The sequence below is a fragment of the Callithrix jacchus genome, chromosome 19 (genome assembly GCF_049354715.1).
Source record: "Callithrix jacchus isolate 240 chromosome 19, calJac240_pri, whole genome shotgun sequence".
NCBI lineage: Eukaryota > Metazoa > Chordata > Mammalia > Primates > Cebidae > Callithrix > Callithrix jacchus.
The window spans coordinates 23,874,655-23,889,376 of NC_133520.1; the positions used below are offsets into that span (position 1 = coordinate 23,874,655).

Below are 14,722 nucleotides of genomic sequence, written 5' to 3' on the forward strand. Positions count from 1 at the left end.
GCCCATGACTGACAGATTGGTGGTGGGAACACAGAAGACAGAAGACCATGTTACTTATCTCAGGAATGACCCTGCCCACGGCAGCCTTGGCAGTGCCAGCAGATGCAGGAATAGTGTTCTGGAGAGCACCGTGGCCATGACACCACAGCTTTCTAGAGGGTCCATCCGCAGTATTCTGGATGGCAGTGATGTCATCAACTGTGGACATGAGTTTCTTCATGATGTCAAAGCTGTGATGGTTAACCTCATCAGGGGGGCTAAGCCATTGTGATGCAGAAGGCACTGCTGATAACCTTGAAGCTGTTTTTATACTTCTCATGGTTCATGCCCATCAAAACATGGGGACATTAGGAGAGGCCAAGATGATAAACTTTTTGGAACCCTCCTCTAAGTAAACTCCAGATTTCTTCATGGTAGTGAAGATGGCTGTGGGTTCCATAAGCATCATTCCCTTTGATTTTGATAAGATCTCTCTTCTTGAGGATGGTGATAAGATTGCCATTGATGACAAGATTGCCATGATGATCAAGTCTCAGACTTGATGGTAGCATGGAACTTGCCATAGGTAGAACCATACTGGAACATGTACTCCTTGTCATTGAGATCAAGGAAGGGGTCATTGATAATGACAATATTCATTTTTCCAGAGTTAAGGCATCCCTGGCCAGGTACCTAACAGTCAAATCCTTTCTGTCTGACCTTCACTTTCTACATAGTGTCTCCAAAATGAGGCTGGTGGTGCACGAGAAGGTTTGGCTATCTGTCAAACAGGAGGGACAGCCAATATTTGTGTGTTTTTCTTGTTCCATATCAATGGTATTCTTTCTAATTTTGTGTAGAACAGTCATTGAACATTTGAAGGAGCTAGTGTAACATCTGTAGGTTTTGTACAGCATGGGCATTTTAACAATGTTAAATCTTCCAATCCATGAACATAGAAAGCCTTTTCATTTATTTTTGTGCTTAATTTCTTTAATCAATATTTACACTTTCTGTGTACATCTTTTACTTCATATGTTAAAGTTTGTTTTTTAGTGAGGCCATCTGGTCCCAAGCTTTGTTGCTGATAAGTTTTTATTACAAATCCAATCTCCTTACACATTATTGGTCTGTTCAGATTTTTGTGTATTCACAATCCAGCCTTATTTTTTTTTGAGATGGAGTTTCACTCTTGTTACCCAGGCTGGAGTGCAATGGCGCGATCTCACCACAACCTCCGCCTCCTGGGTTCAGGCAATTCTCCTGCTTCTGCCTCCCGAGTAGTTGGGACTACAGGCGCGTGCCACCATTCCCAGCTAATTTTTTGTATTTTTAGTAGAGACGGGGTTTCACCATGTTGACCAGGATGGTCTGGATCTCTTGACCTTGTGATCCACCCGCCTCGGCCTCCCAAAGTGCTTGGATTACAGGCTTGAGCCACCGTGCCCGGCCTAGCCTTCTTGAAAATACGGTCTTAGAAACTTATGCATTTCCACTAGATTACTGTCTGGGTAGTAAACACACACACACACAACAAAAAACAAAAACTAGTTTTTAGAAAAAAAATTGGGTTTGGGGGTATGTGTGCAGGTTTGTTATACAGGTAAACTAGTGTCACAGGGCTTTTTTTGTACAGATTACTTCATCACCCAGGTACTAAGACTAGTACCCAATTACTTTTCCTGATCCTCTCCCTTCTCCCACCCTCCACTCTCAAGTAGTATCTGTTCTTTCTTTGTGTTCATGAGTTCTCATCAGTTAGCTCCCACTTACTTACAAGTGAGAGCATGTGGTATTTGGCTGTTCGTACATTCGTTTGCTAAGGATAATGGCTTTCAGCTCCAACCATGTTCCTGCAAAAGACATGAACTCTTTTTTATGGCTGCAGAGTATTTCACGGTGTACATGCATCAGATTTTATTTGTCTAATCTATCATTATTGGGCATTTAGGTTAATTCCATGTTTGGACATTATAAACAGGGTTGCAATGGATATTCATGTGCATGTGTCTTTTTGGTAAAATGATTTCTATTCCTTTGGGTGTATACCCAGAAATGGGATTGCTGTGTTGAATGGAAATTGTTTTCAGCTCTATGAGGAATCACCATACTGCTTTCACAATGGTTGAACTAGTTTACACTCCCACCAAGAGTGTTTAAGTGTTCACTTTTCTTCACAACCTTGAAAATGTGTTTTTTGACTTTTTAATAACAGCTATTCTGACTGGTGTGAGACGGTATCTCATTGTGGTGTTGATTTGAATTTCTGTGATAAGTGATGTTGAGATCTTTTTATATGCTTGTTGGCTGCATGTATATCTTCTGTACTAAAGTATCTTTTCATATCCTTTGCCCACTTTCTAATGGGCTTTTCGCTTTTTCTTGTACATTTAAGTTCCTTATAGATGCTGGATGTTAGACCTTTGTCAGTTGCATAGTTCACAAATATTTTCTCCCAAACTCTCTGTTGAGAGTTTCCTTTACTGTGCAGAAGCTCTTTAGTTTAATTAGATACCATTTGCCAATTTTTTGCTGTTGTGATTGCTGTTGGCATCATTGTCATAAAAGTTTTGCCCATTCCTATGTCCAGGGTGGTATTGCCTAGGTTGTCTTCCAGAGTTTCCAGTTTTGGATTTTACATTTAAGCCTTTAATCCATCTTGAGTGAATTTTTGTATATGGTGTAAGGAAGATATCTGGTTTCAATCTTCTGCATGTGCCTAGCCAGTTACCCCAGCACCCAGCTATTATTCAATACAAAGTCCTTCTTTTCTCCTCATTGCTTTTTTCTTTTGTTGACAATCAGAAGGTTTTAGGTATGTGGCTTTATATCTGGGCTCTGCATTCTGATTCTGGTCCATTGGTCTATGGTTTGTTTTTGTACAAGTATCAGACTGTTTTGATTACTGTAGCCCTGTAGAATAGTTTGAAATCAGGTAATGTAATGTCTCCAGCTTTGTTCCTTTTGGCTAGAATTGTCTTGGCTATTCAGGCTCTTTTTTGGCTCAATATGAATTGTAAAAAAATATATATATATTTTTAGTTATGTATAAAATGTCATCAGTAGATAGATAAGAATAGCATTGAATCTACAAATTGCTTTAGATGGTATGGACATTTTAACAATATTTCTTCTTCCTATCCATGAAATTAAGTCAGTGAATCCCAAACAGCTGTTAGATGGGAGGACACTCCTGTATTATGCACGGCTGCTGTTCCTACAGAAGACCTAGGATGCAGGACTGCTGCCTGTCTGCCGTGGCGGTGGCCCTGCATAACTTGAGGATCTGTAAGTCATTAAAACCCTTAAACTCTCACACTGTGGTTGTCACTGAAGCCATGACCACAATCCACCGAGGCTGGTGAACCCACCTGAGACTGTCATGTAGGTGCATCACCTGCTGTTGCTCTTCTGTCTGGGCCTCTGGTGGCTGCCTATAACAGCTGCTAGCCAAGTGAAAAGAGAAACATAAAACGTTTCAATAATTAGTGTAGTTGGCAGGTTTCTGGCCTCAGCTTGGACATTGTTCCAATATCTGTTTTGTGCAAATGGCCTGCTGAAGTTCTGAACTGGACAGCCCACTGTGTCTGGGATGGCACTGCTGTTGGCCAGCATTCAATCATGCTGTTTTGTGCCACTACATACTGCTGTTGCATGGCATTGTTTTCCGGATTCTCCTGAAACTGCAGTGTCTGGAGACAATGCTCAGAGCTTCTCAACTCCCTTGCAGCTATGGAGGGCAAGTCCCAGTATAGGCATGCTTTCCAGCATGGCATCAAAGCCCTTGCTGGGATCAGGTCCCTGAACCCAATACGTGAGGCTGTGTTACCTTTGGCTAAGTACCCTGTTCACTGACCTGGAACCTTGGGAGTGGTCAGGACTGTACTGGCTGTAAGTTGCAAAGTCCTGGTATTGAGCCACAGTGAACAGGTCTAGACAGTGGAGCTCCATGTTCACCTAGTCGGTGGTGGAAATGTAGACTACCAGTTCCCCAGTAGGCCAGAGTGGCATTGGAAAAACCTGTTTTTAGATTCCTCACAAAGAGTGTTTCTAAACTGCTGAATCCAAACATAAGTTAAACTCTGGAACATGAATGCACACATCACAAAGCAGTTTCACAAATGGCTTCCCATTAGTTTTTACCGTGAGATATTTGTCTTTTCACCATAGGCCTCCATTCAGTCTGAAATGTCCCTTTCTAGATTCTACACGAAGTGTGTTTCTAAACAGTTGAATCAAAACATAGGTTCAAGTCTCTGAGGTGGACGCACACAAAGCAAAGCAGTTTCACAGAGAGCTCACTTGTAGTTTGTAAAGCCGGTCATTTGGGTTTCCCCCATAGGCCAGACTGGCATTGGAAATACCTGTTTTTAGATTCCACAGTGTTTCTAAACTGCTAAATCCAAACATCAGTTAAACTCTGGAAGGTGAATGTACACATTGCAAAGCAGTTTCACAAATAGCTTCCCATTAGTTTTTTTAACCATGAGATATTTGTCTTTCACCATAGGCCTCCATTCAATCTGAAATGTTGCTTTCTAGATTCTAGAATGCTCTCCAAAAAGTGAACTCGGCAGGAGGGTTGTAATAATTGAGTAGAATGACCTGTTCTGTGGACACTACTCAGGCTCTTCTCCTAGCCATCCCTGTCACCACCTAATGGGCTCATAAAGTGGCTATGGTGGCAGGGAGGTTACAAATGGGCTTCGCAGCATAAACTTCCTGACCGGGCTATGGCCATAGCTAAGTGCCACATCTGCCAGCAGTAGAAACCAACTCTGAGCCCTCAATATACCATTCCTTGGGTGATCAGCCAGCTACTTCGTGGCACGTTGACTGTGTTGGACCTCTTCCATCATGTCAAGGGTAGCTGTTTGTCCTTACTGGAATAGACACTTAATCCAGATACCGATTGCCTATCCTGAACGCAATGCTTCTGCCAGAGTACCATCTGTGGACTCACAGAATGCCTTATACACCTTATGGTGTTCCTCACAGCATTGTCTCTGACAAAAGCACTCACTTTACAGCTAAAAGAGTGTGACAGTGGGCTCATGCTCATAGTATTTCCTCCTTATTTTGTTAAGAATATGTTTGTGCAGCTGGGCGCGGTGGCTCACGCCTATAATCCCAGTACTTTGGGAGGCTGAGGTGGGTGGATTATGAGGTCAAGAGATTGAGACCATCCTGGTCAACAAGGTGTAACCCCCGTCTCTACTAAAAAATACAAAAATTAGCTGGGTATGGTGGTGCACGCCTGTAGTCCCAGCTACTTGGGAGGCTGAGGCAGAATTGCTTGAACCCAGGAGGTGGAGGTTGCGGTGAGCCGAGATCGTGCCATTGCACTCCAGTCTGGGGAACAAGAGCGAAACTCCGTCTCAAAAAAAAATGTTTGTGCATTTATACACCTGTACTAAGAGCTGTTATTTCCTTCTTTTCCCTTTATCATATATCTTAAGATTTATCGACTTCATATCAGCATTTGTGTTAACTTTACATAAGAGTATTTAGGTTAAGGGTTAGTGTAATTCCGCGTGGAACAAAGAATAGCTGTATTATGGCATAATCGTGACCTTTTTATTGTCTTTATTTGGAAATTGGGTGTGATTTTAGGAGGTGTATATGGTGCCAAGTTGACAAAGGACAATGGTTAATCGTCAGTATCAACTTAATTGAAGGATGCCTTGATTGTTTCTGGTGTGTCCTGGAGGGTGTTTCCAGATAGGACTGACATTTGAGTCAGTGGACTTGGAGAGGAAGCACCCCCTCATTGTGGGTGGGCACCATCCCATTGGCTCCCAGCACAGCTAGAACAAAGCAGACAGAAGTGGGGGATAAGCCAGCTTGCTGAGTTTTCTGGCTTTCATCATTCTCCTATACTGGATGCTTCCTTGTTTGTCCTGCCATTGGACATGAGACTGCAGGTTCTTCCACCTTTGGACTCTTGGTCTTACTCCAGTGGTTTGCAGGGAGCTCTCAGGTCTTCAGCCACAGACTGAAGGCTGCACCGTCAGTGAGATAGTTTGGTTCTGTGTCCTCACTAAAATCTCATGTCAAATTGTAATTCCCAGTGTTGGGGGAGGGACCTGGTGGGAGGTAATTAGATCATGCGGGCGGATTTCCTCCTTGTTGTTCTCATAATAGGGAGTTATGAGATCCCGTGTGCAGCATGTCCCACTTCGTTCTTGCTCCTGCTCTGACGTATGAAGGAGGTGCTCGCTTCCTCTTCACCTTCTGTCATGATTCTAAGTTTCCTGAGGCCTCTCAGCCATGCTTTCTGTACAGCCCGTGACAGTCAATTAAACCTTTCTTCATAAATTGTCCAGTCTTAAGTGTTTATAGCACTGTGAGAAAAAGCGAATACAGCTGGCATCCCTGCTTTTGAGGCTTTTGGACTTGGACTGAGTCACTGTTGGCTTCTTTCTTCCCCAGCTTGCAGATGCCGTATCGTGGGACTTCACCTTGTAATCTTGTGAGCCAATTCTCCCTTTATTTAATAAACCCCCTTTCACATATACATAAACTCTGTCAGTTCTGTCCCTTTGGAGAACCCTAATACAGATATCCTTTGATTCTCCACATATTATGTACAGAGTCACTAAACTCCTTGCCTCTCGTGAGCGGTAACCAGGAGTATCAAATGTATTTTGCATAACTCTCTAAGCAGTTCACACCAAGGACTATCAGTGTTTTCCACACTATTAGAAGTAGCATCCTTAGCATATTTGAGTCTAATCATATTAAACATCCAAGTCCAAAAACCTGGAAACCAACTAAAGAAATCCTTCCTTAAAATTCTGTTCCTCTAGAACCACTCCTGGTATCAAAATACGTATTAGTTGTTGTTGGGTAATAAAGTTATTTCCAATATTTTATTACTGCCCATGTTTCTGCAGTGTCAGTACTGCACATGCTATTTTGTACGTGTGACTATATGTGATAAATCTCCAGAAATGAAATGTGCACTTGTAATACAGATAAACAGTGCAATATTTTTCTAATAAAATTATGCCTATTATGCCAATAATTCTTCCAACAGCAGCATATAAGAGGATGTTGAACCCATAGTACCAATTGACATCAAAATGTATTGATATGCAACACAACAGTACTTAAATCTATAGCACTGACTGCCTGTATTAGAAAAGAAAAAGATTTCAAATCAGTAATATCAGAGGCTACTTCAAGGTTTAGAAAGAGCAAATGACACACCAAGTAAGCAGAAAAAATGAATAATTTATTCTGTGTCATATGAAAATGCAAAAAACCTAGAAAAGTCAAAGCGACTTAGAGAACAAAGTTCAATGATTTATAGAAATTGATTTTAAGCCTTATTATAAAGCTGTGATAAACAAGACAGCATATTTGCATAAAAATAAAGACACTCATGGAAAAGAAGAGGTCAGAAATAGACAAACACATATGGTCAGCTGTTTTTTGTCCAACGTGTAAATGCAATTCAGTGGAGAAAGGACAGACTTCAATAAATGGTGCTGTAGCAACTGGCTATCTGTACATAAAACATTAAACTTGGTTCATACTTTATGCTATATGCAAAAATCAACTTGAAATTAACAAACTACACAACTAAAATGATACAACTTCTACTAGAAGAACAGTTGAAAATCTTATGACCTTGGGTTAAGCAAAGAGGTTTTAGATATAATACATCAAAAGTATAATCAATAAAAGAAAAATATAAATTGGACTTTATCAAAACTTAAAATTTTGCTCTTCAAAAGGCACTATTAAAAGAATGAAAAGTGACAGACTAGAACTCAAAACTTAATAAGAAAACAACTCAGTGTTTAAAATGGGCAAGACTTGAATAAACACTTCACCAAGAACATACAGATAGCAAAAAAATAATAGACACTTAACATAATTAGTATTAGGGAAATGCAAATTAAAACCACAACAAGATACCACCACTCATCTATATATAGAAGGCACAAATAGGAAGAATGTTTGAGAAGCTGGCTAACTTTATTAAATAAACAGATATGCAATTAGGCAATCCAGAGGAAGGATCTACTAAAAAAGCATCTAGGATTGGGAAGTGAAAATGAGAGTGGGGATTGATAGTTATACCACTTTTTATCTTTCATATTTGGGACATTTCTTTTATCTTGCCTGCCCTAGGAGTAAAACTGCAATTCAATATACTAGTGAGAGTGTTATCAATGCACAAGATTTAATATGCGTATCATTAAATCTAACAGTGTACATTCCTAAAGGAAATTCAGAGTAGGTCATAACTTCATCCCTTATAGTCAAATTCAAGCTGTGGATGCAGTCCCATTACAAGCAGCAAGAACAGTCCTATAATTCTTTATCTGTCAAATCTAACACATTTCCCTGGGAATGGGCAGAGAAGCTCTGGTAAGACTGACGTTACTGTCTGCTGTAAGAGTAGTTAGTAGTACAGCTGAGCTAAGGGAGGAAGGGTGTGAATTAAAAGCCTATTAAAAATTGGCCTGAGATTCAACAACAAAAACTGTTTTAATATCTGGAAGTCATCTTCTTGCATGTATAACTTCATCAAAATATTTCTTGTGCAACTATTAATTGGTTATATCTATCTTAGGGGAAATTGGCATCAATAACATTTTTATACTGGTTAATTATGTCCTAGCAGTATAACTTACCAAAGTGAATAGACTACTTAATAGTGCTGGCCGGGTGCGGTGGCTCACGCCTGTAATCCCAGCACTTTGGCTGGGAGGCAGAGGTGGGCGGATCATGAGGTCAAGAGATCGAGACCATCCTGGCCAACAGAGTGAAACCCCGTCTCTAGTAAAAATACAAAAAAATTAGCTGGGAGTGCTGGCACGCGCCTGTGGCCCCAGCTACTCGGGAGGCTGAGGCGGAAGAATTGCTTGAACCCGGGAGGCAGAGGTTGCAGTGAGCCGAGATTGTACCACTGTAGAGCCTAGTGACAGAGCAAGACTCCGTATCAAAAAAAAAAAAAAAAAAAAGTGCTAAAATTCTGTTAAGAAAAAGAAAACACTAAGAGTCAGAAATTTTTTTTTAGAAACTACTAAGTCCCAAAAGCTTCCAAATCACTTTATTGGGAACAAAAAGAGAAAAATTCTCCAGAGTCAATTTCCACATACTCTATAAGGCATCAATATATTTAGATCTATCCTAGCCAAACTATAAGTCATTTCAGACAAATTAGGTTTAATTAAGGTGTTCTAATCAAGTTATACATTAAGTAGTTAAATAGTCTGTCAATTGCTAGCTACTACTGATTTACTTTGAACAGTAAACACTTGCATGGCATTTATATGTGGGCAGACTTTGAGACTCTATCAGATTTCAGCCATGAGAATTAGACATCTGTGGCCCTGAAACCACAGACTAGTAACAGTAACTCAAAGCTATAGAAAAAAAAAAGTTACATTTCAATACAGAATCATTTTCAGGTCTGTGGTATATAACTGCAAAACAAGATTCTATTATACGCAGTATTATGTTCCTTCCACTTCAAATCATAACCCCCATCAGTTCAATGTTAAGATTTTTTAGTAAATACAGTGGTAGGTGAATTCTTTTTGTGACCCTAGAAGGGCTCACTTGCGTGTCTGGATGCTTTAGCCAGTCAAGGATATGGATAAGGATGTCATTGATATGAATTTGAAGGATTATTTTATCCTAGTCTCACTTCTTAGTGAGTAGACAGATCTTCAATTTCTAACATTTGTTTTATAAAAATTCCTCAACTTACCTATAAAAAAGGTGTAATCAGCTATTGTTTCCTTTTAGAAATATGACTACCTTCAAACTACTGTAATACTTTAAGATAATAGAAACAATATGATCTTATGACATATTAGTTTATTACATGCATAAAGCTATAAATAAAAGAATAAAGAATATAATGAAGTTTTTTTAAAAAAAATACAAAGTCAGATGCTAAAAGCTGTACACAGAGAGCAAAAATCACTTTATATACTCATGATTAGCTTTAATGCTTCTTTACACTATACATCCTGAAAATGTTTACATTTACTAATAAGGAATGCCAAGTGTATCCATCACCATTTGAATAGCTTGCAGGGGATTTGTGATTTCTTCCAGGTTATCTCTTCTCAAAACCCAATCTGGTTTAAGTCTGTTAAAAACAAAACAAAAAAACAACTCTGGTGTTAATAAAGTTCTTAAGCGTTACTTACACCTTTTTTGTCTGCACTAAATTGTGGCTACTCCTGAACATCATTTCTCTTACAAACTGCTCAAAGACGTGAGAACCTCACATTACTGCCCATCAATAGTTCCACACTATTGCTCTCCATCCTTTCTAAAAAATAATGGTGGCTTCTTTGAAGCTGATGCTATTTGGCTTGACCACTGCCTTTTGGTCATCAACCAAACTCTCAGTGTCTTGTTCCTTGTAAACCTGGTTCTTGGTCTCCTCTTACCTCCTGTCACAGTTCTCAGCAACAGAAACATGTATGTGGCCAAAAAGCCAACGACCAATTCCATTTTTGCCACACTTTCATTTCTACCTCAACCAGTCCCTTTTCATATGATCACGTACTAGACTTTGTCATCATCAGAAAGTGTGCCACCACTAAAATCGTAATTTGAGACTTCCATTCTTCATCCACCATTCCCATGTCATCGGCTCTAACAGTCACTGAACCAGTTCTTCTACCAAACTGAGATCTCCAATTCACTTGGCTTCAACCCATACCCGACATCCACCAGAATGCTATTCTTACTTTCTTGTGTATCTAGCTCAGGTGCATCAATATTATCACAACCTTTGCCAATGCCATTAACTGTTGTCTTTCTCTCCTACCAAACTAGTCTGAAAAATTCTACTTGGATTTCAAACTGAGTCAAAATATCTGCCTTCTCCATACCTATACAGCTGCATATTACTAAAAAAATTACACAACCAAGCTGACTTCATTTTTTGCCAATAATTGCAAATGTAAAATGAGCATTTGAAATTGCCCAGCGTGCTAGTGTAATGTTATTTCATTATTTACCAAGATTGCCTACTTTAAAATGACCAAACATTTCATTTTTATTCATTTGTTGTTTCTCCGTTGTCAAGCACATCTTGTTTATGGTAAGTGCTCAATAACTATTTGTTAAATGAATGAATGAACAGTGACACAAATTTATAGACTATATTTAACTGCTTACCTTGAAACTATTCTGGTCCTTACAGGTGTTTCTGGCATAAAAGGAATGCTTATAGAAGAATCCTTTTGCTTGTAAAGTAATCTTTCAGTATTCACTTTATTACAAGCTGTAAGTTTGTAGAGACGGTAAATACGGTCAACAACTTTGGACCTACTTCGTACATCCTACAAAATAAAATGAACAGTTACTAAAAAGTAATAAGAATTAAAATTTCATCTCTTTTAGACTAGCAAAATCAAACATAATAAATAAAAATCATGCAGTAAACTATTAGCTTTGAATAATCAGGAAGAAACCTCGCCAAGTTGGCAGGTAGCTTGATTTAAATTACGAACTAATTTGCAAGGCAATCATAAAGAAGATAAATATTCAAAAGTTGCATACTTAACTCCGCACTGAATACAAGAAAGAATATAGTCAAGTCAACATATCTATCATATCCAGTTACCAAGTCTTGAAAAGTTTACCTCTGCAAAGTTTCCAAGTCTTCTACTTATCTCTCAGTGACACAATCCTAAGACAAGCACAATCTCTTGGCTAGACCACTACATGTCGACACTTGCCGCCTTCCTCAATGGTCTCCCTATACCCACATACACGCTCCAGAATTCATTCTTCAGTCAGAAGCTAGAGTGTTGTTAAAATTTAAACTGGAAAATATAATTTCTTCCTTAAAACCCTGCAGTGGTTCCTACTGTTATCAGGATAAAGGCCACAGTCCAATCATGGCCTATGGTTTCCCTTATGTTAACAGTGACACCAAGAAAAGCTTGAAATACAATTATGGTTACAACAGGAGCATAAGAAATTATACATATCTGGTTTTCTATCTTGCTAGGAAACTTTTCTCTCTAGTAAATAGGAAATGGTTACTTATATGGCTGTAATAAATCGTATTTTCAGAATTCAGTTTCTTTAACATGTCAGAAGGAAACAACTCATACATTTATCCTGAACTCATTTTATCAGTGCAGAAAACAGGTCTGAACACACATAAAACCCTATTGTAGAATGATGATTATTAGGAAAACTATAAAAGTCATAGACTCAAGACCACAGAAAAATAATCTTAAAGAAATGTTAACTGATTAATACTTACAGAGGCTCTATTTGTTGTCTTCAATAAAGTAGCCAATAAACAACAAGTTTTTGTGAAAATGCTTCCACTTTTGTCTGCAACTTTATTACCAGGCTTTTCTCGGTACATCTGCAAAAGCTCCAACAGTGTATCGACACAATTTTCTGCATCATAAACTGCTGAGGTTGTCTTCTCATACTTGAAGAGAACAGAATGAAATTAAAAGTTGTAATAAACACAAATTCAAAAGTTGCATACTTAACAAACAACCCAAACAAAAAACCCAAAAAACAAAACTCCGTACTTTCAGCCAAATTGTGGGACCACCTGCAGCAAGTGCAAAGGACTTTGTGCAACAGCTTTGATGCTGTCATTTATGGATCTATCATATATGTGTATTCACATTGTATTTTTAATCTTTTCCCTCTAATTCTGAGGTTTCACGTAAAATAAATAAAATTTAAAACCTCTGAAAACAAACATCTTGGAGTCAATAAAAACAAACTTTTAAAGGTTAAGACCATTTTAGTAAGATTCTCTCAGGAAAAAGATAACTTATCTGTGATATCACTAATCATAGGTAAGTTAACGATAAAGGCAGGATCTAGTTAGTTATTCTATTACATGCTCCTTGAAAGGAAGGAGGGCTTGCTGAAAAATAAATTAAATTTGATACTAAGTCTAGGATATATTTTCCATGTCTCACTTATCTAATTGTATTATTAGATTCATAGTGAAATTTACATGGTAACAAATAATGATCTAAGATAAAACAACATAGCTAACACTTTGTATGGCATGTTTATGTATTCATGTGTATTAACTCAGTCCTCACAATAACGTTTTGAGTACTGTTACTATACTCATTTTATAGTTGAGGAAAGTGAAGTACAGAGAAGCTAAGTGACCTATAATAAGCTGCTGAGCGGGGATTCAAACTCAAGCAGTTTGGGCTCAGATCTGTGTTCTTAACCACTACCTCTCAAAATAAAGACATTGGGTAAAGTGCTTTAAGTTGTCATTGAAAGGTTGGGTAGGAAAGAGAAATCTTTCAACCTCTGGTTGCATACAATATAGTTTGGAACAGATATCAGCTAATTTGTCCAAAGCCAAAAGACAAATTTTGATACAGATTAATAGTTACAGAATAACTAAGTTATAGCAATATTTTTCTTTCTCATGCTTGGCTACACATACTTATAATGAGGTAAACTGATATAATGCAGGAGATAACAACAAACCTCTAAAGGCAGATAGAAATGAATCCAAACTCAACTCTACCATTTATCACAGTCAGGTCTTAGGGGATGAACCTAACTTCTATAATTACTATATTCCTTCCCTATAAAGTGGGAATAATAATATGAACTACTTTAGAGGATTTTTATGAGGATTAAACAATGCAAGAAAAATACTAGCATGGGGCCAGGCATGATGGCTCATGCCCATAATCCCAACACTTTGGGAGGCCAAGGCGGGTGGATCACAAGGTCAGGAGTTTGAGACCAGCCTGGCCAGCACAGTGAAACCCCGTCTCTACTAAAAAAAAAACAAAAAACAAAAACTTAGCCAAGCATGGCGGCATGTGCTTGTGATACCAGATACTCGGGAGGCTGAGGTAGGAGAATTGCTTGAACCCGGGAGGCAGAGGTTGCAGTGAGCGGAGATGGCACCACTGCACTCCAGCCTGGGAGACAGAGTGAGACTGTCTCAAAAAAAAAGAAAAGAAAAATACTAGCACATAGTAAGTACTTCATAACTTTTAGTCATCATTGTTTTTAATATTATAAAGACTGATGAAATAAAATACAAAAATTAGTACTTAAGTCTACAGTTATGTTAATAAAACATTTTTTCCACCCTAAGACTTGCACATAAATGAATTTTAATTCAGAGATCTAAGCCCTAGCGATGAGTAAACATAAACTTAATTTGCAGGATCTTACTTGTTTTCCAACGAATATCTCATTAGTAAAATGAAAAACTACCTTAGCTACATTTAGCAAGACTTGCACAGCGTATCTGATGACTTCCATACAAGGAACACTACGATTACAACTCCGGATCAAAACAAATATTTTAGAAATTGCTCCACTCTGGGCCATGTTCTCACAACAAAGTGGAGACAATCTAGTAACTACCTCTGAAAGAAAGAAAAAATAGGACACGGTAAATTCACCGCAACAAAATGAAGTTTTTGCTAACAACGTACTATTACAACGTTCTTTAAACATGTTAACACAAACTAACCTAGGTGTTTTACAGCCTCAAGAATGGCAGAAAGGTGCTTATATGTCAAAAGATAACGAAGTGCAAGTGCAGTTCTTCTGTAGAGTTTGTTTTCTTCTCGAATCTCCCTATTAACAACTTGAAGACTTAGTCGTATAGCTTTAATTTTTGTACAATCATTATTCTTCCTCCAAGAATAGCCTCTCCATAATGCCTTAAAGACATAAAACAGAGTAATTTTAAGATTATAGCCAATGTTTTCTATTTATATCTACA

The 14,722-nt window shown here is 38.4% G+C and overlaps 1 protein-coding gene across 2 annotated transcripts in view; it reads right to left on the reverse strand.

Annotated features, from left to right (window-relative positions):
* Nucleotides 1–7,195: 7,195 nt before the first annotated feature.
* Nucleotides 7,196–14,722, reverse strand: part of ASPM (assembly factor for spindle microtubules) — a 75,864-nt gene continuing 68,337 nt past the window's right edge. For both annotated transcript variants that reach the window (XM_017966522.4, XM_002760606.7), the window contains 5 exons: nt 14,468–14,660; nt 14,206–14,360; nt 12,239–12,415; nt 11,140–11,303; nt 7,196–10,096 (listed from right to left, as the gene is read on the reverse strand). In XM_017966522.4, coding sequence (XP_017822011.4) covers nt 9,994–10,096; nt 11,140–11,303; nt 12,239–12,415; nt 14,206–14,360; nt 14,468–14,660 — 792 coding nt within the window. In that variant the 3' untranslated portion in view covers nt 7,196–9,993. The remainder of the gene's footprint in view (nt 10,097–11,139; nt 11,304–12,238; nt 12,416–14,205; nt 14,361–14,467; nt 14,661–14,722) is intronic.